Genomic DNA, 19,209 nt, shown 5'->3' on the forward strand with positions numbered 1-19,209 from the left:
TATATTTTAGATTAAAAGATAATAAATAATTAAATTAATAATATTAAATAATAATAATATTTAATTTAGAATATTAAATGTATTTTTATCATAATTAAAAATAATTACATAGTTGTATTTAAATAATAATATAACAATTATTCATATAAATTATTATATTATCATAATTGATATAATTCTATTTAATTTAAAATAAATCTAATTGAAATAATATAATTAAATATGATAATATTGAAAAATAATAAATAGATATTATAAATATAAATAATAATAAAGGTGATTGATAAAATGAAAGAGTATAAATTATATTAAATGAACAATGAAATAGAACAACACTATCATTGTTTCATTTACTGATAAAGAAATAATTACTAGAGAAACAACACAGAATCAAAATAAAATGATAAGAATATATTAATTGAATGAAAATGAAAAATAAGAAGAATATTTAATGAACAATCTATTCAAAATGATATGAAACAATTAACAATTAAATTAGATAATGAAAGACGTGATAAAACAATAAATGAAATAGAATATAAAAGAGAAAATGAAATAATTATAACAGAAGAAATAACAACAAAGATAATAACTAAAATGAAAGAACCGAAACAAATAATAGAAAAGAATAAAGAAAAGAATATTATATAACACCATATTTTAATGAATCACAAATACAATATACTAAATATGAAGAATTACATGAATATAATGATAAATAACAATGAATAACAACTAAATGATAATGGTATGATAAAAAGAAAATAAGAAATAAGAAAATAATAATAAATGAACAAAATGAACAAATGATATAACAATACATAGAAATGAAGAAAGAATAAATTAAATTAAAACAAATAATAGAGATACACATCTTTGAAGAGAATAAATTGATAATCAACATATCAAATATTTTATTAGATAAAATCAAATAAAATATAATAAATATAATAATATAAATAAATGAATAGTTATAAGATTAAGAATAACAAAGAATAACATTAACATTACAATTTTAAATGATAATAATAATAATGAAGTTGAACAATTATATGAATAAAAAGAAATTTATACATCTATTAAACAAACTATAATTGAATAAATTAATATTAAATTAATTAAAAGAATAAATAAATGAAATATAGAGAAAATAAGAATAAAATAAGAATAAGAAGTAGAATAAATAAACAATAAACAATAAAATAATAAATAGAGATATTGTTAATCTCACCAGAACAATGAACAATATAAAATTAATAACACTTAATTATATATTTTTTATGATTAATTGCGTTTTCATTTCTATTTCATTTTCATTTATATCATTATTATGTGATATTATTATTAAATATGATGAAATGTTTTGTTATTTCTTATTTTTATTATTCTATTTTCTTGTTTTTATTATTGTTATTTAAAACAATAAAAATGAAATAACATTTATTAAAATAATAAATAAAATGATATTTTATAAACGTGTATTTAATTATTTAATCATCTGATTTTAATCTGATATTCATTAAATTAAAATGGAAGAGTTAATAAATAAGAACACTCAATTCTTTAAAGAAGAAATAGAAACACTTCCAAATATTCAACAATCAATTGATGATATTAATAAACATTATCATTATTATTTAGGATGTATTAAAAATGAAATATTTGAAATAAAACCAGATGAAACATATTCAGAAGCAATTAAAAGAGGAGAAGGAATAATTGATAGGATGGACGAAACAGAAAGAAGAAGAAACCTAATAATAGAAAAAAGTCAAGAAACAATTAAAACAATAGAAATAATAAAGAATCAAATGAAGAAAATAATAGAAGAATGTAATAATGATTCTGAAATACTAAGTAAAACACGGAATGAAATAATCAACACAATCACTTCAATTGAAGAAATGATTATGAGAGATAAACTATTTAGAACACCAAAAGAAAAAGATAAAATCACAGAATCATTTAATAAAAAGAAAAAAGAATGGGAAACATATTATAGTGATTATTTTGAGAGGAAGAATAAAAAAGAGACAAGAAGAAGGGTGATTAGAAATAATGAGAGGAGTGTTAAATCAAAAAATTAAATAGAATAACTAGAATAATAAACAAATAGAAAAGTAATCAAATATACTATTTGATTCAGATAAAGATGATTGGAATCAGAACACATCAGTATTTGAACAAAGAATAATAAATAAAGAAGATATAATAAATATTATTGAAGATACAAAAGGAAATAAATTTTGAGGATATGTTAATAAGAAAATTGATGAAGGTGGTAATTATGAATGGATAAATGAATCAAAATCATATTTATTTTCATTAGAATCAAAAGGAAGAATAAAGAAATGAAGAAATTTGATATTAAAGAATAATACCAATATTAGAATTTATATTTAATTTAAGTGATAAAATAAGTGAAGGAGTTATTCAAATTGGAAGGATAGTAGTTATGGTAATTTGTTATATAAGAAAATAACAAATAAAAGAGAGAATCATTATGTTGACAAAACAGAATGAATAGAATTGATTTGAAAAGTCTATTGTGGAAAAGAAGAATGTGTCACATCAAAACGAAATGTTGTGATTGAGATGAAATAAATGTTGTTAAAATGTATTTCTTTCAGATAAAGAAATGACAGAAAAGAAAGAGAAAAAGAGAATAAAAATATAATCAAATCTTATTATATAAAATTCTATTTTCTTTATTAACTTCTCTTTCCAATTTTTATTTCTTAAAAAAATAAACAATTTCTTTATTTAAATAATTAATATCTTAATTATTTCTTCTTTCCAGCGGCTGCTGCATTAGAAGCTCTTGGTGTAACAGCTTTAACAACTCCAACTGCAACTGTTTGTTTCATATCTCTAACAGCAAATCTTCCCAATGGTGGGAATTTAGCAAATTCTTCAACACAAAGTGGTTTAGTTGGAACAATCTTAACAAGAGCAGAATCTCCATTCTTAATATATTCTGGTTCTCCTCCTTCCATAGATTTACCAGTTCTTCTATCAATCTTGCTTAATAATTCTTCGAATTTACATGCAATGTGAGAAGTGTGGCAATCAAGAACTGGAGTGTATCCTTTTCTAATTTGTCCTGGATGATTCATAACAATAACTTGTGCAGTGAAATCTTCACATCCAACAGCTGGTTGATTCTTAGCATCTGATGCAACATTTCCTCTCTTAATATCTTTAACTGTTAAGTTTCTGACATTAAATCCAACATTATCACCTGGAATAGCTTGTGCAAGTGCAGTATGATGCATTTCAACTGATTTACATTCTGATGATACTCCTGATGGTGCAAATTGAACAATAGTTCCTGGTCTAAGGACTCCTGTTTCAACTCTTCCACATGGTACTGTTCCAATACCTGAGATCTTGTAAACATCTTGAAGTGGAAGTCTAAGTGGCTTGTCAACTGGTCTTTCTGGTGGAGTGACTGAATCAAGTGCTCCAATTAATGTTGGTCCCTTGTACCATGGCATATTGGTTGATGGTTCAATCATATTATCTCCTTGGAATCCTGAAATTGGGACAAATGGAATCTTGTCTGGATTGTATCCAGTCTTCTTAAGGAATGCACTAATTTCTTTCTTAATTTCTTCATATCTTTCTTGTTTGTATTGGATGGCATCCATCTTGTTAACTCCAACAATCATTTGTTTAACACCAAGAGTGTATGAAAGGAGAATGTGTTCTCTAGTTTGTCCATTCTTTGAAATACCAGCTTCGAATTCACCAGTACCAGCTGCAACAATAAGAATAGCAACATCAGCTTGTGAAGTTCCAGTAATCATGTTCTTAATGAAATCTCTGTGACCTGGTGCATCGATAATAGTGAAATAGTATTTTGATGTTTCGAATTTCCATAATGAAATATCAATAGTAATACCTCTTTCTCTTTCAGCTTTAAGATTATCTAAGACCCAAGCATATTTGAATGAACCCTTACCCATTTCAGCAGATTCTTTTTCGAATTTTTCAATGGTTCTTTGATCAATACCACCACATTTGTAGATAAGATGACCAGTGGTAGTACTTTTACCAGAATCGACGTGACCGATAACGACAATATTAATATGAGTCTTTTCCTTTGGCATTTAGAAGATGGAGAATGCAAAGATAGAGAAGATAGTTGTTTAAATATGAAAGGGTTTATATTAGGGTTAGGGTGATAATTACTTTCTTTTCATTTTGTTTTAATCAAATTAAATTAAAAATCAATATTTATATTTACGTAATGATTCATTGTTGACTTTTATCTTTTTAAAAAAATACTTAATGTTTCATGTTTATTTATTTCTTTTCAATTTTTTTGAAAGATATTGTTTCTTTTTAAAAGACAAATAAAAATAACAAGGAAAATAAAATAAGATTGAATTGTTTTTAATCACTTTTCATTTTTGATTGATTTCTTTGTTTTTTCTTAAGGTTCATAAAGTCATTAGCTTGTTGTAATGTTACTTCAGTCATTTGAAGTAAAAATGATTCGTTATGGATTTGGTTGATGAGATGATTATTCCCAAACAAGATTGTGTCATGAATAATTACCCAATCTTTTCCTCTTTTATTTTGTTGTTCAATGCAATTAATCAAATCACTTTGACTTATATTTATTTTCCTTATAATGTCGTCAATTGAAATTGTAGAATATGCTTTTGCTATATGTTCAATTGCTTTGATTTGACATTGTTGATATAAGTATTCAACAACACCATCATTTCCATCTTCTTTAAATATTTTATCTGATGAATAACGGTTAATGCCTTCAAGATTATATCCGCCACAAAGTTTTGCTATCATTTTATAACATTTTGGAATAAAAAGGTAATAAGGAAAAGGAATGGTGTACTGTTCAAAATGAGCAGCCGTTAATAAAATAAGTTTTTTTGATGCTTCAATTCCAAACTTACTAGCTGTTTTTTTCATTAGTGGTATTTCACAACAATTTCTAAACATAAATTCTGCTTTCTTCATTAAGTTCAATCTGAGAAAATAACACCCACTCCAATAAAAGAATGCTCTTATTAAACAACTATTTGTTCTTGGAACACAATAAATTGCGTTAATAAGGTCGTTGGGATTGATTATTGTGTTGAACGGTTCTAATAATTGATAATGAAACACAGTAATTTCAATACTAGTCAATGGTCTCATTTGTTGATCTTTAATTAACGCAAAGTTTTGAACAATAGGAAGTAGAACATTTCCATTTCCTGTTTCGTCAGCAATTTGGTTTAATTTACAAATGACTTCATCCAACCCATCATGATTACCTTCGTTTAGTAGAATCATTTTTATTTGATTTGCAAAGTTATAAGGAAGACTATCAATTAATTTATGATTTGGAGTTGTTGAGAGTCTTTTCATAGTTGTGGTTATAGTATCAATATCATTGGTGGTATCAATAATTTCCATCAATTACAATCTTTTAATCATTTCATCTTCTTATTATTTATTTAAGTTTTATTTTACTATATTTATAGTATAAATATAGTAAAACATAATAAATCCTCAATATTTGATAATAAAAGAAAAGTAAAAATCAAATTAAATCATTTCATTATTAATCAAAATTTCTTCTTATAAATTTAAACTGAGAACGTTCTGATCCACTGACATCTTGATCTAATGCCATATAAGGTCCAATTTCACCATCAACTATTGGATGCATTACAGGAGAATCCATAAATACTGAATAAATAATTGTATTAACATCTTTCATTTTATCATCACCAATTGAAGTTTTTATATAAAGTGTTTTTGAAGTTACATTAACAAGAGCCAATCCAATTCCAAATGTAGAAAGAGCAGATTTATTATCAGGTTTATAAAAAACAGGATAATCAGTTATATTATTAATAATATGAGGTTCAAGTGAATGGTTATGAGAAAGAAATACATATTTATTATTAATTGAAAGAAGAGCAAAATGAGGATCAAAATCATCTAAATAAGAAAGAGCAATTCTTTTAAGAGGAATAGAATACCAATTTGAATGTATCATTAAATTAGATAATGATAAATCTCTTTTAAATGAAGAAATTAATAAATTAGGAAGAATAGAACCTTTATTAACACAAGATTGAATTGCTATATGAATTGGACAAATTTGATCTAATTCTTTGATGATAGAATTTGGTGAATCAATAATGTCAATAACAAACATTGTTCTACTTAATGATAATTCTAATTCAAGTAATTCAAGTCCAAAACCACTTTTCCATCCAGCAGTATTAATAATAAGAGGAAGATTACTATATTTATTTATATAAAGTTGAATAAGTTCTTTAATTGTTTGAACAACAAGACAAGTATTATTTCCTAAATTATTTGATCCAATAACAAAATTATTTTCTTCATAAAATGTTTTTCCAATATATGATTCATTAAAATTTTGTTTATCACAAACTATTAATGAAAATGTTCCTATTTTACCACAAAATGGTTGTCCTGGATCTACATCAATTATACACACTTTATTATCTTCAACTAATGAATTCTTTAATAAATTAACAAATGTTGATTTCCCTACTCCTTTTCCTCCTACAACTCCAACTCTTACAACTCCTTGTTTTGCTGTATTTTTTATTCGTTGAATTACTCTTCTCCAATTTTTTGGAATATTCATTTTATTTGCCAATGATTTATTAACAATTCTTATTCCTCCAAATGTAAATGCATTTGATGAAAGTAATGTATCTTCTTTTGTTGTTTCTTTCATTAAATATGAACTTGGAAGTTCATATAATTCTTCACAACTTGTTGTTAATGGTTTAAATTGAATATCTGCATTAGTTTTACAAACAAATGGTATTGCTGGACTAAAGTGTGATTGTTCAATACAATGATTTCCTTTCATTACTTTAATTCCATTAACATAAACATCTCCTTGTAATACTTCAAATTGAAAATGTCCTGTTAGATAAAAATAACATTCTTTAGGAACATGTAATATTGTTTGTTCTTTCTCAATTTCTGCATTATCAAATTTGTACATTCTTCTTTTTATCAAATTCCTTCTTTTATATTTTTTTTTACTTAAAATCAGGGTTTTATTATTTTGTTATTTATAACGTTTATTTTCTTCAATTACATACAATGATTAATTAATATGTTTGATTAGCTTTATCTTCATTCTAAAACAGAAATACATTTCATCACGGAAATTAAAATAATAACCCTCAATATAAAACAAAATCAAAAATGGTCTCTGTATTGTAATAATAATACCTTTTTATTTGATTAAACAATTCTTTAAATATCTCCCTCTTTTATTCTTTTTACTAGTACCTTTTAAAGAAATGTTATGAGAAGAAAAACATAGATAAATGGTGTTGATTTTTATAATTAATACAAAAATAATGTATTAATCTATTAAATAATAACAGCATCCTTAGGTTTAATAGATAGAAGGATTGTGTAATAGCATTTACTTGCTAAAAGATAACACTCATTATGTATCTTTACGTTGAATTGTAAATTGGTAAATATCAACAAAACTGATAAAAAAGAAAAAATAAGTTAAAAAAGAAGAATGAAGGAATAAGTAATAGTTAGAAAAGTGATTCATTAATAATAATAAAATATTTTTCAAACAAACAAAAGATAAAAACAAAAAAACTAACACTTAATAACCAATCAAATCAATCAATCAAAAAGAAGTTACATCAAAAGAAGATGTAAGTGATTCAAATAAAGAAGGATCAGAATGAAATTTATTATTCATTAATTCATGATAAAATGGATGTTTAAGTATTTCTTCCCAATTCATTCTTTTTTCTTCTTCAATTTCAAGTAATTTAGCAATAAAATCTTTCTTTGATTCTTCAACAGGAATTTCAAATTCGATTTCTTTTCTATCAAGAACGTTATCTTTTATTTCATAAACTTCTTCACCAAATGGGAATTGTTGAGTTAACATTTTATATAAAATAACACCAACTGAAAATAAATCAGTTTTTTCTGAGTATTTTAATCCAAAAAGAATTTGAGGTGATTTATATTGTGTAGAACCAACACAACTCATCATATCTTCATCAATTTCTCTACTTAATCCATAATCACTAATTTTTAAAATTGGAATATTATTTCTCTTATTTTCTTGTAATAATAAATTACCAAGTTTTAAATCTCTATGAACAATATGTTTTACTCTATGAAGATAATATAGTCCATTTAATAAATCTTTTGTCCAAGAACAAAATTCATTTTCTTTAATTTTACCTTTTTTTAATATATCTTCTAAATTCCCTTTATTACAATATTCCATTACAAGAAAATGATGTTCTCCAGTAAATCCAAATATATTATTTCCTTTAAAATAGTCATAAACTTTCATTATATTTTCATGTTGACATAACATTAATATTTTATTCTCTCGTGCAATCCATTGATCTCCACATTTAATTGCAACTTCTTCTTTTGTATTAATTTTATTACATAAAAATACTTTTCCGAATGCCCCTTTTCCAATTTCTTTTATTATTTCATAATCATCAGCATTTCCTTGATGTATACGTTCTTCAAAATTTTGTTCAAGAAACATTCCAGAAAGAATAATTCCATCTCCTTGTTTTCTTTGTTTTTCATCATATGAAAGTAACATAGATAATACCCATCTTTTATTTTCATCTTTAACAAATCGTTTAGAAATTCCTTCTTTCTTAATAATTTCTATTGATTTTAAATATTCTTCAGGAGAACTAGCTTCTTTATATCCAAGCCAAAATCTAAGTAAAATAATTCCTAATGACCAAAGATAACTTACATCACTTGTCTTTCCGACAAAACACTCAGGAGCACAATAAGCAAAATTAGCATTATTTTCCCCTTCATCAAATTGCTCTTCATATAAATATTTCAATACTGGGAAAGGAGAATCTGGTGAGTGAAAACCGAAAAACTGTTTTGGGTTAATTCTTGGTTTTAATAACATTTTACTATGAACTATGTATTGCATTGCACTTAATATATCAAATAAAAATGCTCCTACATTTGTGTTTGTAGTTCGTTCAATACAAAGAGTACCATATCTTGAAAATTCATAATTTGTTCCTTTAAAAACACACCAAAATTCATTTCTACTTTGAACAGGAAAATAAGAGTCTAACTCAAGAATATTTGTATGTTGTAATGAATTCAATACATTTAATTCTTTCTCAATAAATGGTATTTGTTCTATACTTTTTAAATGGTATTTCTTTATAATATGACATAGGTACCGTCCGTTCTCTTTTGATTCACATTCATAAACATCGCAATATGGAATATTTCCACGTTCTGGCCTTTCATAAACAAATTTAAAATTTCTGTATCTTTGTATTTCTTCTTCGTTCATTTCTTCTTATCTTTTTTTAGTTAACAATCCTTAGGGTTTTTTATTATGTGTTATATATACCTATTTTTATTCAAATTTTTCTTGAAAATTGTTTATTGTTTATTCATTATAAAACTATTTACAATTTATAATAAAAAACTTTTGCACCTCTTATAAAATGAAGTGTTAACTTGGATTGGGGTCATATCAGAAAACTATCTCCTCTTGTTTCGTAAAATTTTAAATTCATTTTAAGTAAGCCACTTCTTTTTTTTTATCCACTTTTTAATAAAATTCTCTCTAGTCTATGTTTTGCTTAAAGAAGATCAATACAAATGAGCAAAACTCTGGTTAATAGGTCTGAAATTTGGTACATTTTTGTACTAGTAAGGTCCTTGTGTAATTTATTCTTATACCAACTAATCTATTGAAGTTAAAGTTAATACTTAATAAGTTTAAAGAGTATTTGGGTTACTTTTATTTATGGGATGGATATGTTCAATTCAGGTTGATACAAACTTCAGTAAATGAAAGAAAATATTATTTTTATTTATTCAAAATGAATGATAAAAAATATTTTGAATTGGTTATGTTGTTCTTGTTCATTATATTAGTATTATTATTTTTCTAATGTGTTTATTGTTATTTCTATAATTTCTATTGATATTTCTAATACGTATAACATTCTTTCATTATCAATATTATTATAATTGGTCATATATTTTTATTGTTTTTATTATTTCTTATTCATTCTTTATTCTTATTCTTTGAATTAAGCTTTTTACTACTTAATATATCATATCATTATTGTTTATTTTATCTGTTGTAAGTAATGGTCACTAAAAAAGCAAATAAGAGAAAAATGAAGAGAAAGAAGTGTATAAAAAAGTAAGAAGTAGAATAAGATGAAAAGAATAAAAGAAGAATGTTGAGAATATAAAATGAAAGAAGATAAAAATGAATAATTCAAAAAGTGATAATAAAAGATGAAAAGAATGATGAAATAATGGGTGTATTTTTTATTATAGAAATTAGAAATATGCAATAAAAAAGTGTTTAATTTATTGATACAAATTATTTAACTTTATTTTATTTATGCAATTTATTTTATTCATTTTTATTTTTATGATTTTTATTTATATGTATTATTTATTATTAGTGTTTATTATATAGTCAATTATAGATGTTATATGATTAATATATAATATCTAATAAATAATAAATATTAATTTCATATGATATAGATAGAAGATATAAAAATCAAATAAATAATAATAAATGATAAAGAAATAATAAGAGAAAAGAAATGATATAATAATAAATAAAATATATAAATGAAAAGATAAATAAAATCAATATAATATAAATAAAATAATAATAATAAATATAAAGAGAAAATTGATATAAATTATAAAAATAAAAAGTAGATAATTAAGTATTAATAGAAATATTTTCTATTGTTCCTTGCTCAGGGGAGATTAACTAATCCCATCCCTGAGCTTTAAATGTATTTGTTCTTCAACTATTGCCTTATTCTTTGCTTCTAGTTGTTGAACTGTGAGATTTTCCTTTTCTCATTTTTGATGTGGAATAGAGTATTTTAAACATCAATTATGTAGATATTCATTATTAAATTTCTTTTTAATTTGATGGGTTTGAATTTCTTCTTTATTTTCTTATTTTAAGGAGAATATATAATTACTAATATATTGCCTTGGGTTAATATTCTTTTTAGAATCAACCACTAAACCCTTTTCCTTTGATAATCTTATATTATCAAATAATACTTGTATTCTAACAAGTAATAATAACATCTTTATAAATACCCATTTGTTTATTATCAATGATATTCTGTCATTGTACATAATAAACACTGCTATTCTTGCATACTGATTAAGATGTTTTTCTAACCAAACGCAACGTCATAACCAGTCCATAACTGGGTGAATCGAAGGAAGGAAATATTTTAGTATTCTGTGTAGTGTCTCTGACGTGCACCTTCGAATCCAAATAAAATAAAGATATAAAGAAATAAAATAAAAAAAAGAAAGATAAGAATATATAATAAGAATAAAAAGAAATAAAGAATAAAAAAGAATTATAAAACAAATATAAAGAATGATATATCAATCAATAAGATAGAAAAGAATAATATCAAAATGAATAAATAAGAAAATAATAATAATAATATAAATGATAGTCAATTATAATTTGTTTCTTCTTCAAATTATATTGTATTTCATTTATTGTATTTGTATTTCATTCAATACCATTCATCAAAACAATTTCTTGGTATTGTTTTATTTTTCATTAATTCTTCAACACATCCACATCCATAAAAACATCCATATCCAAATGATGTAATTGATGATGGTATATTAATTGATTTTAATAATTCACATTCATAAAAACAATTATTTCCTATTTCACTAATTGATGATGGTATAGTAATTGATTTTAATGATTCACATTCATAAAAACAACCATCATCTAATTTAGTGATTGAAGATGGTATAATAAATTCATTAATATCTTTATTTTCAATATTCTTTCCATTTATTATTTCTAGATTTTCTGGTATTTCAGTACTAACTAACACTGGCTCATTCATAAATATTCTTTTTTCACTAATAAATTGTAGATTGTCTATATTAATTGATGTTAATGATGAACATTCATAAAAACAACCACCTCCAAATGATGTAATTGATGATGGTATATTAATTGATTTTAATGATGAACATCCTAAAAAACAATTATCTCCTATTTCATTAATTGATGATGGTATATTAGTTGATTTTAATGATAAAAAATAACTAAAACACCAATCACCTATTTTAGTAATTGAAGATGGAATAATAAATTCATTAATATCTTTCTTGCAAATATTCTTTCCATTGATTATTTTTAGATTTTCTGGTATTTCAAAACTAATTAACACTGGTTCATTCATAAATATTCTTTCTTTACTAATAAATTGTAGATTGTCTATATTCATTGATGTTAGTGAAGTACATTCTTCAAAACAATGATATCCTATTTTACTAATTGATGATGGTATATTAATTGATGTTAATTCATTACAATATTCAAAACAATTATCTCCAAGTGATTTAACTTCTGTTGGTATTGTAGTTCCATATGATTTTCTATCTGATTCTGTATATTCTATATTTTTATAGATATTTCCTTTTTTTTTCTTTTTTAAATATGTTGAATATTCTACGAAATACCATATTACTTTTTTAAATATTCTTCCATCATTAAATATTTTATCATCTTCATTATAAATATGAAATGTTTCAATATTAGGAAAGAATTTTCTTGAATATTTATTTAATGGAATTGGATTAAAATGAAATCGTTCCATATTTCCTCTATATCTTTTAACTCCCATTTCTAAATTAATAAAATCATTAATATCATTAAAATACATTGATACTATCATTATTTCATTATATCCTAATTTCATTATTGATTTATTATTTATTAGTTGTTTTTATTAGTTCTTTTATTTTTGTGTTCTAATTTCTTCTTTTTTATTATTTTATCATCATTCTATTTTTATTAATTGATATTTGTTATGAAAAACAATAAATAATAAGAAATAAAATAAAATGTTATTTATTTTTATTTTTAATAAATTATAATTATTAAATATTTCATTTTGTTGTTATTTTATTCATTATTTGGGATTCGAAGGTAGTACGTCAGAGACAACACACACTCCACTAAATATTTCCATCATTCAAATACACCAGTTATGGACTGGTTATGACGTTGCGTTTGGTTAGAAAAACATCTTAATCAGTACTGTAAGAATAGCAGTGTTTATTATGTACAATGACAGAATATCATTGGACAATAAACGAATGGGTATTTATAAAGATGTTATTATTACTTGTTAGAATACAAGTATTATTTGATAATATAAGATTATCAAAGGAAAAGGGTTTAGTGGTTGATTCTAAAAAGAATATTAACCCAAAGCAATACAGTAGTAATTATATATTCTCCTTAAAATAAGAAAATAAAGAAGAAATTCAAACCCATCAAATTAAAAAGAAATTTAATAATGAATATTTAAATAATTGATGTTTAAAATACTCTACTCAACATCAAAACAAGAAAAGGAAAATCTCACAGTTCAACAACTAGAAGCAAAGAATAAGGCAATAGTTGAAGAACAAATACATTTAAAGCTCAGGGATGGGATTAGTTAATCTCCCCTGAGCAAGGAACAATAGAAAATATTTCTATTAATACTTAATTATCTACTTTTTATTTTTATTTATATCTTTATTTTATTTTGTTTATTATTTATTATATATTTTATCTTATTTATCTTCTTATTTATTTATTTTATTTATATTTTATATTTATTCATTCTTTATTCATCATTTTGTTTTAATTTATATTAAAAATAATTGAAATGAGAGAATATAATGATGAATTTGATTTTATATTTTGATTATTTCATTAATGAAATTGTTGATTAATGATTATTGTTGATAATTTTCATATTTCATTTTATTATTATTTTATTGATGATTTCATTATATTGATTGTTTATGATACAATTATATTCATTAACCACTTCATTCTTATTCTTCTTTTATTCATCACATATTTGTTTCTTATTCATCAATTTGAATTATTGACATCATGCATTGTATTTTCATATTCTCAACAGATTACTTAATAATAAGATGAATATAAAATCAAAACTACCAGAATTCATGTTATTAAAATAATCAAATTATCACTCTTCGACTTGACAACAAAATGGGGTTGTGTTTGTATCTAATCTCTGATATTCCTTCTTCACTATTACTTCACTATTCTCTGGATGTTCAATTCGAGTTATTCTATTTCTTTCCCCTATTCTTCTTGTCTCTACATATTGAAGAACATTCGTCATGTGTCGATTGATTTCTCAGTTCCTTTTGGTTTCAAAATTAAAAATAGATTAGATACATTAATCATCGTAGAACTTTGAATTAAAAGGATGGAAGGTGATTTGGGATATCTTCTTGATTCACAATTCATGAGAATGAAAGAAAATGAAGAAGAATATAAAACAGTATGTATAAGGATTAATAAAATTGAAATTGAAAGAAAGAATGTGAGTAAAATCATTGTTGTGATGATTTCTGATGAAACAAAAGAAATAGTTTCTGAGATGAGATGTATAGAAATACCAGAAAGTGTTGTACTCAATAACAAAGAAAATAAATATGAAAAGAAGAGTCTTTGTATTTGTTGTATTAATGAAGAAATGAAAAACAAAGGAATTCATATTAACAACTATAACATTGAAAGAATTGGAATAATTGCAATGAATGAAATTATGTATGGAAGAGAAAGAATTGATAGTATTCAAATTAGAAAAGTGAATAATAAACAAAAGACAATCAAAGAAGTGATTGAAGAAGAAGAGATGAAACAAGAAAAATGTCAAATTGAAATAGGTATAGGAGGAACAAATAATGAGATGATAAGTTTTGATGAACATGAAATAAAACAATACAACGAAGAAAAGTATATTGTATTTATTAAAAAGATAGAAGGAATTAAAAAAATTAAACAAGGAAGAATTGAAATTGAAAGTGAAGGAATTATAGAAATGAACAAAGAAGAAACGAAAAAGATTAAAACAATAATAGAAACAAAAGAAATTATGATAATGTTTAAAACAAAAAAACAAAATAAAAAAATAAATATTTTGTTTAATAATAAAGGAGAAGAATATAAAGGAGTTATTAATTTATCAACAATAAGTTGTAATAAAGAAGAAAGAATAATAATTGGATATAAAAAAGAAAGAAATATTAGTATAATATATCTTGTTATAGGAAATTGTACACAAAAAGTTAATTGTTTTAAAATATTTAAATATAATGAAAATGAATTAAATAAACTTTCTAATTGTCAATATAAATATAATGGATATGAAATTATATTGTTTTTTCTTAAACAAATACTGATAAGAAATGATGTAATAAATATAAATAAATTAACATTTATTATATCAAAATTATCATCTATTTCTTTTTTATTATCTCAAAAAATTATTTCTCAAGTGATTTCAACAATTATACAAAAGAATGAATTGAAAACAGATCTTTTTATACAAATTATTACTAAATATATAGAAAATATCAAAACAACTTCTGATTTTAATATAAATCCAGAACCTTATATTATAGGAATTGGATTTTTCATTAATATGATTTCACTTGTATTAGAACAAGATGATATAAAGAAATATTGTCAATCAAATATTCATCAAATATTAATTCATCTTATCAATACATTTATTATTTTTAAAGATTATTGTATAAAATATTATTGTTTTAGAAATGTAAGTTATCAATTTGGGAGATTAATTAATAAAATAAACACTATAATTAATGAAGAAGAAATTCATCAAATTAATCATCAAATTGATGTATCAGAATCTTTTAATCAATTCATCAATAATCAAGAATTTTACAAAGGAATCTTCTCAATAAAAACACAAAATGAAGTAATAAATAAACAATTTGTACAATATTGGAAATATATTGTTGAAACATTAAAAATATCAAAAAGAACAAGTTATATAATTACATTCTTATTCTACAATAAAGAAATTATAAAAAGAATTAATAATAAAACAAAAGAAATATGTATTAAAGAATATTTGAAAGAGAGTAATAATATTGTAGAATGGCAAAATAAAGGAGAAGAATGGGAACATATTATCTTTTATTGTTGTTTTTTGATGATGATTCAAAATAATAAAATAATGATGAGTGAAGAAGAAGAAGAGAAAATGGCAGATACAATAAAATTTATTCTAAAAGGGTATCAAAAAATAGGAAGAGATATAAAAATTGTAGAAAGAATTAGAAATACAGAAATAGATATTGATAGAATGATAAAGAGAGAAGAAATAAAAGGAAGAATAAGATATGAAGAAAGAGAGAAAATAGAAATAAATAAGAATGAAGAATATAAGTCTATAAGAAGAAATGAAAAGAAAGAAGAAGAAAAGTATAAAATAATAGAAACAGAAGGAAATGTTGGACGACCAATGAAAATGACAATAACACTTAAAGAAATTTATATTGAAAGTGGAAAAATAATCATTCAAGAAGTTACTAATATATTAAATAAAAAAGAAGAAATAAAAGAAAAATATATTGATATAATGGTAAATCTATTATTTTATATTCCAATGAGAAATGATTATTTAGATCAACTCATTGATGGAATAAATAAAATAATAATAAGAGAAAATATAGATTATTTGAAAATAAAAATATTTTCATTTCCTTTAATTAGAAATATCATAAAAATGATGAATGATAAAGAAAAGACAATTAGAGAGAAATGTTATAAATATTATAAAAGAATACTTGAAATAGATTATAAATATCATAAAACACTTTCAAATACAACATATTATTCAATTACAGCAATTACAGAACTTCAATTAAAAGAAAGTATAAAGTTAGAAGAAACATTAGAAGCAGAAATAAAGAATAAAGAAGAAAAGAGTTTATTTAAAAATGATATAAATAAAGTTATCTTTCAAATTAAAGAAATTTTAAATGTTTCACATGAATTAATTAAAATGGACAAATATAAAACAGATATGAATCTTATTCAAGAAAAATATATTGAAATTTCAAAGAAATATCAAAAGTATCCAAGATTATATTATACATGGATTGATAAAGTTGTTCAAACACAAGAAAAAAGTGGGAATTATATTGAAGCAGGAATTGGAATGAATAAAATAATTGAAATAATATGGTATTGTATTAAACCAATAAAAGAAGATTTAATTAAAATAAATAAAATACCATTTTATACAAAAATAGATGAAAAAGAAATTAAAATTAAAGAAAATGATAGAGAATATCCATTTAATGAAAATGGAATTGAAAGAAGTATAAATAAAAGTATTGAATATTTTACAAAAGGAAAGATGTATGATTATAGTATAAAAATGAATGAAATATTAATTGAATATTATAAATATAAAGAAGAAATGAATAAAGTTTCAGAATGTTATTTGAAAATGGGAGAATTATATAAAATGAAAAATGATAAAAGTCTCATGTATATTGGAGAATATTATTTTGTAAAATTTATAGGAAAAGAATGGGGTGAATTAGAAAACAAAGAATATATCTATCGATCAGAATTACGAATTGGAGAAGCAATTACACAAATGACAAAATCACTTGGTGTTACATTGAATGGAACTATTACAATAATTAATCAAAATAAAGACATTAATGAATTACCATTTAACACATCTTTTATTCAAATAGGTTCTGTTAAGAAATTAGAAGATAAAGATCAAACAAATAAATTCATATCTGAAATACCTATCATTAAAACAAAAGATAATAAAAATATAACTATAAAAGATATATGGAAGAAAAAATTATATATTACAACAGAACACCCTCTCCCTTCTGAACTCATAAGACAAAAAGTTCTTCATATTGAAGAATATCTTTGTACTCCAATTGAATGTTGTATTGATGATGTAATTAAGAAGAAAAAACAACTTACTTCACAATTTATTATCTCAAATCAAAGAAATACTCCTACGATGACTCTCTTATCTCTTTTACAAGGTTCATTAATTCCTCGTTTGTTATTGTTTTTAATTTAATAATTATTACTCATATATCTAGAAGTGAATGGTGGAATTATTGAATATTTTGAAATGATCAAAAGTACTGATATTAATAAAGAATATCGTGAACAATTATTGAATGAAATAACTTCATTTCTTGATTTATGTAATGAATGTTTAAATCTTTATGAAACAATATTAAACAAGAAATATTTTCAACTTCATTTAAAAATGAAAGATGGATTACATTCTCTCTATTCAATTTTGAATTCTCTTATTATTAATGATTAATTATACTCTTCTTCTTATTTAATTCATTTTTATTTCTATTCTAATATTTATATTTATACATTATTATTGTTGTTGTGTTCTTTTCATTGTATTAATTTCTTTTATATTTAATAATTTAAAAAGATCATTTCTTTAAACTCTTATTATCTCCATAATTATCTTTATTATTTTATTTATGAAATACATATTTATTGATTTTATTCTATTCTATTTATCATTTTATTTTTGTATCTTTTGTTTAATTAGTATTTTATGTTCATCTGGTAATCAATAATATTTAGTATTTAGAATAAATTGTTTATTTTTGTATTCATTTGAAATATCATCATCTAAATCATTTATATGTGAGTTTTTGAGATATTTATTAAAAGATATTAATGTTAAATAAAGTATTTTGATTATGTGATTCATCTCATTAACACTCTAACATACAATACATTGAATTAATCTATTCATGTTTTTACTATTATAATTGAATAATAAGAAAATAGTTAATAAAGATTAGAATATTAAATGGTTCATATCATCTTACAACATATTATTGTTATTTATCATTACATTATATAAACAAATATTATAAAATTCAATTAATACAAAATGAAAGTGTTTAATTATTGAACAAGTATTAAATGATTGATTTATTTATGAAATAAACTAAATTATCAAATTTGATTATTATTTGATTATTATTCTATAAAATGATAGAAGTGAATAATAATGAATTCTCATCATTTATTGTATATTACACTCTGTATTTCATTAATACAATTGACATGAGTTTTATTTGTGTTTATTTAACAAATCAATCAATTGATAAACATTATTATTCTGAACATAAAATACAAATAAAATACTTTTAACTTATACTAAAATCTATTCAAAGAATCTATGATGATAATAATTAGAATTAGAGATAGAATAGATTATAATATCATGAAAAAAAGAT

At 22.5% G+C, this 19,209-nt stretch overlaps 6 protein-coding genes across 6 annotated transcripts, besides 48 other annotated features; 1 reads left to right on the forward strand and 5 right to left on the reverse strand.

The window, feature by feature from the left end:
* Positions 1-107: a sequence feature (AT_rich).
* Positions 108-125: 18 nt separating this feature from the next.
* Positions 126-270: a microsatellite.
* Positions 189-333: a microsatellite.
* Positions 334-466: 133 nt separating this feature from the next.
* Positions 467-606: a microsatellite.
* Positions 517-643: a microsatellite.
* Positions 644-716: 73 nt separating this feature from the next.
* Positions 717-869: a microsatellite.
* Positions 785-970: a microsatellite.
* Positions 931-1,066: a microsatellite.
* Positions 1,067-1,078: 12 nt separating this feature from the next.
* Positions 1,079-1,206: a microsatellite.
* Positions 1,207-1,211: 5 nt separating this feature from the next.
* Positions 1,212-1,282: a repeat region.
* Positions 1,283-1,284: 2 nt separating this feature from the next.
* Positions 1,285-2,652: a repeat region.
* Positions 2,653-2,664: 12 nt separating this feature from the next.
* Positions 2,665-2,715: a sequence feature (AT_rich).
* An 11-nt stretch (positions 2,716-2,726) lies between these two features.
* Positions 2,727-2,789: a sequence feature (AT_rich).
* On the reverse strand, positions 2,784-4,112 carry EDI_330430 (elongation factor 1-alpha; the record flags this gene model as incomplete). The annotated part of the gene is made up of 1 exon (XM_001741380.1): positions 2,784-4,112. One exon carries the CDS (start codon positions 4,110-4,112, stop codon positions 2,784-2,786), a length of 1,329 nt encoding a protein of 442 aa, XP_001741432.1.
* Positions 4,113-4,209: 97 nt separating this feature from the next.
* Positions 4,210-4,248: a sequence feature (AT_rich).
* Positions 4,249-4,398: 150 nt separating this feature from the next.
* On the reverse strand, positions 4,399-5,430 carry EDI_330440 (uncharacterized protein; the record flags this gene model as incomplete). The annotated part of the gene is made up of 1 exon (XM_001741381.1): positions 4,399-5,430. One exon carries the CDS (start codon positions 5,428-5,430, stop codon positions 4,399-4,401), a length of 1,032 nt encoding a protein of 343 aa, XP_001741433.1.
* A 30-nt stretch (positions 5,431-5,460) lies between these two features.
* Positions 5,461-5,524: a sequence feature (AT_rich).
* Positions 5,525-5,578: 54 nt separating this feature from the next.
* On the reverse strand, positions 5,579-7,012 carry EDI_330450 (uncharacterized protein; the record flags this gene model as incomplete). Its single annotated transcript, XM_001741382.1, has 1 exon — positions 5,579-7,012. One exon carries the CDS (start codon positions 7,010-7,012, stop codon positions 5,579-5,581), a length of 1,434 nt encoding a protein of 477 aa, XP_001741434.1.
* Positions 7,013-7,352: 340 nt separating this feature from the next.
* Positions 7,353-7,400: a sequence feature (AT_rich).
* Positions 7,401-7,583: 183 nt separating this feature from the next.
* Positions 7,584-7,606: a sequence feature (AT_rich).
* Positions 7,607-7,666: 60 nt separating this feature from the next.
* On the reverse strand, positions 7,667-9,352 carry EDI_330460 (calcium-dependent protein kinase, putative; the record flags this gene model as incomplete). The annotated part of the gene is made up of 1 exon (XM_001741383.1): positions 7,667-9,352. The coding sequence occupies one exon, from the start codon at positions 9,350-9,352 to the stop codon at positions 7,667-7,669; it is 1,686 nt and encodes a 561-aa protein (XP_001741435.1).
* Positions 9,353-9,413: 61 nt separating this feature from the next.
* Positions 9,414-9,490: a sequence feature (AT_rich).
* Positions 9,491-9,865: 375 nt separating this feature from the next.
* Positions 9,866-9,911: a sequence feature (AT_rich).
* Positions 9,912-9,921: 10 nt separating this feature from the next.
* Positions 9,922-10,099: a microsatellite.
* A 73-nt stretch (positions 10,100-10,172) lies between these two features.
* Positions 10,173-10,327: a microsatellite.
* Positions 10,328-10,405: 78 nt separating this feature from the next.
* Positions 10,406-10,502: a microsatellite.
* A 22-nt stretch (positions 10,503-10,524) lies between these two features.
* Positions 10,525-10,563: a sequence feature (AT_rich).
* A 21-nt stretch (positions 10,564-10,584) lies between these two features.
* Positions 10,585-10,747: a microsatellite.
* Positions 10,748-11,338: a repeat region.
* A 5-nt stretch (positions 11,339-11,343) lies between these two features.
* Positions 11,344-11,447: a microsatellite.
* Positions 11,448-11,475: 28 nt separating this feature from the next.
* Positions 11,476-11,542: a microsatellite.
* A 52-nt stretch (positions 11,543-11,594) lies between these two features.
* EDI_330470 (uncharacterized protein) lies at positions 11,595-12,803 on the reverse strand (the record flags this gene model as incomplete). Its single annotated transcript, XM_001741384.1, has 1 exon — positions 11,595-12,803. The coding sequence occupies one exon, from the start codon at positions 12,801-12,803 to the stop codon at positions 11,595-11,597; it is 1,209 nt and encodes a 402-aa protein (XP_001741436.1).
* Positions 12,735-12,901: a microsatellite.
* Positions 12,779-12,896: a microsatellite.
* A 22-nt stretch (positions 12,902-12,923) lies between the features above and the next one.
* Positions 12,924-12,994: a sequence feature (AT_rich).
* A 30-nt stretch (positions 12,995-13,024) lies between these two features.
* Positions 13,025-13,616: a repeat region.
* Position 13,617: 1 nt separating this feature from the next.
* Positions 13,618-13,729: a microsatellite.
* Positions 13,730-13,736: 7 nt separating this feature from the next.
* Positions 13,737-13,760: a sequence feature (AT_rich).
* Positions 13,761-13,842: 82 nt separating this feature from the next.
* Positions 13,843-13,877: a sequence feature (AT_rich).
* A 462-nt stretch (positions 13,878-14,339) lies between these two features.
* EDI_330480 (uncharacterized protein) lies at positions 14,340-18,263 on the forward strand (the record flags this gene model as incomplete). Its single annotated transcript, XM_001741385.1, has 2 exons — positions 14,340-17,985; positions 18,031-18,263. 2 exons carry the CDS (start codon positions 14,340-14,342, stop codon positions 18,261-18,263), a joined length of 3,879 nt encoding a protein of 1,292 aa, XP_001741437.1.
* Positions 14,891-15,054: a microsatellite.
* Positions 15,212-15,251: a sequence feature (AT_rich).
* Positions 15,331-15,408: a sequence feature (AT_rich).
* Positions 15,647-15,684: a sequence feature (AT_rich).
* Positions 16,214-16,396: a microsatellite.
* Positions 16,478-16,550: a sequence feature (AT_rich).
* Positions 16,589-16,644: a sequence feature (AT_rich).
* Positions 17,112-17,283: a microsatellite.
* Positions 17,338-17,366: a sequence feature (AT_rich).
* Positions 17,997-18,017: a sequence feature (AT_rich).
* Positions 18,260-18,372: a microsatellite.
* Positions 18,373-18,423: 51 nt separating this feature from the next.
* Positions 18,424-18,579: a microsatellite.
* Positions 18,451-18,520: a microsatellite.
* Positions 18,580-18,798: 219 nt separating the features above from the next.
* Positions 18,799-18,963: a sequence feature (AT_rich).
* Positions 18,964-19,209: the final 246 nt, after the last annotated feature.

Source organism: Entamoeba dispar, genomic scaffold (genome assembly GCF_000209125.1).
Source record: "Entamoeba dispar SAW760 scf_1105229463715 genomic scaffold, whole genome shotgun sequence".
In the NCBI taxonomy this organism is placed as follows: domain Eukaryota; phylum Evosea; order Mastigamoebida; family Endamoebidae; genus Entamoeba; species Entamoeba dispar.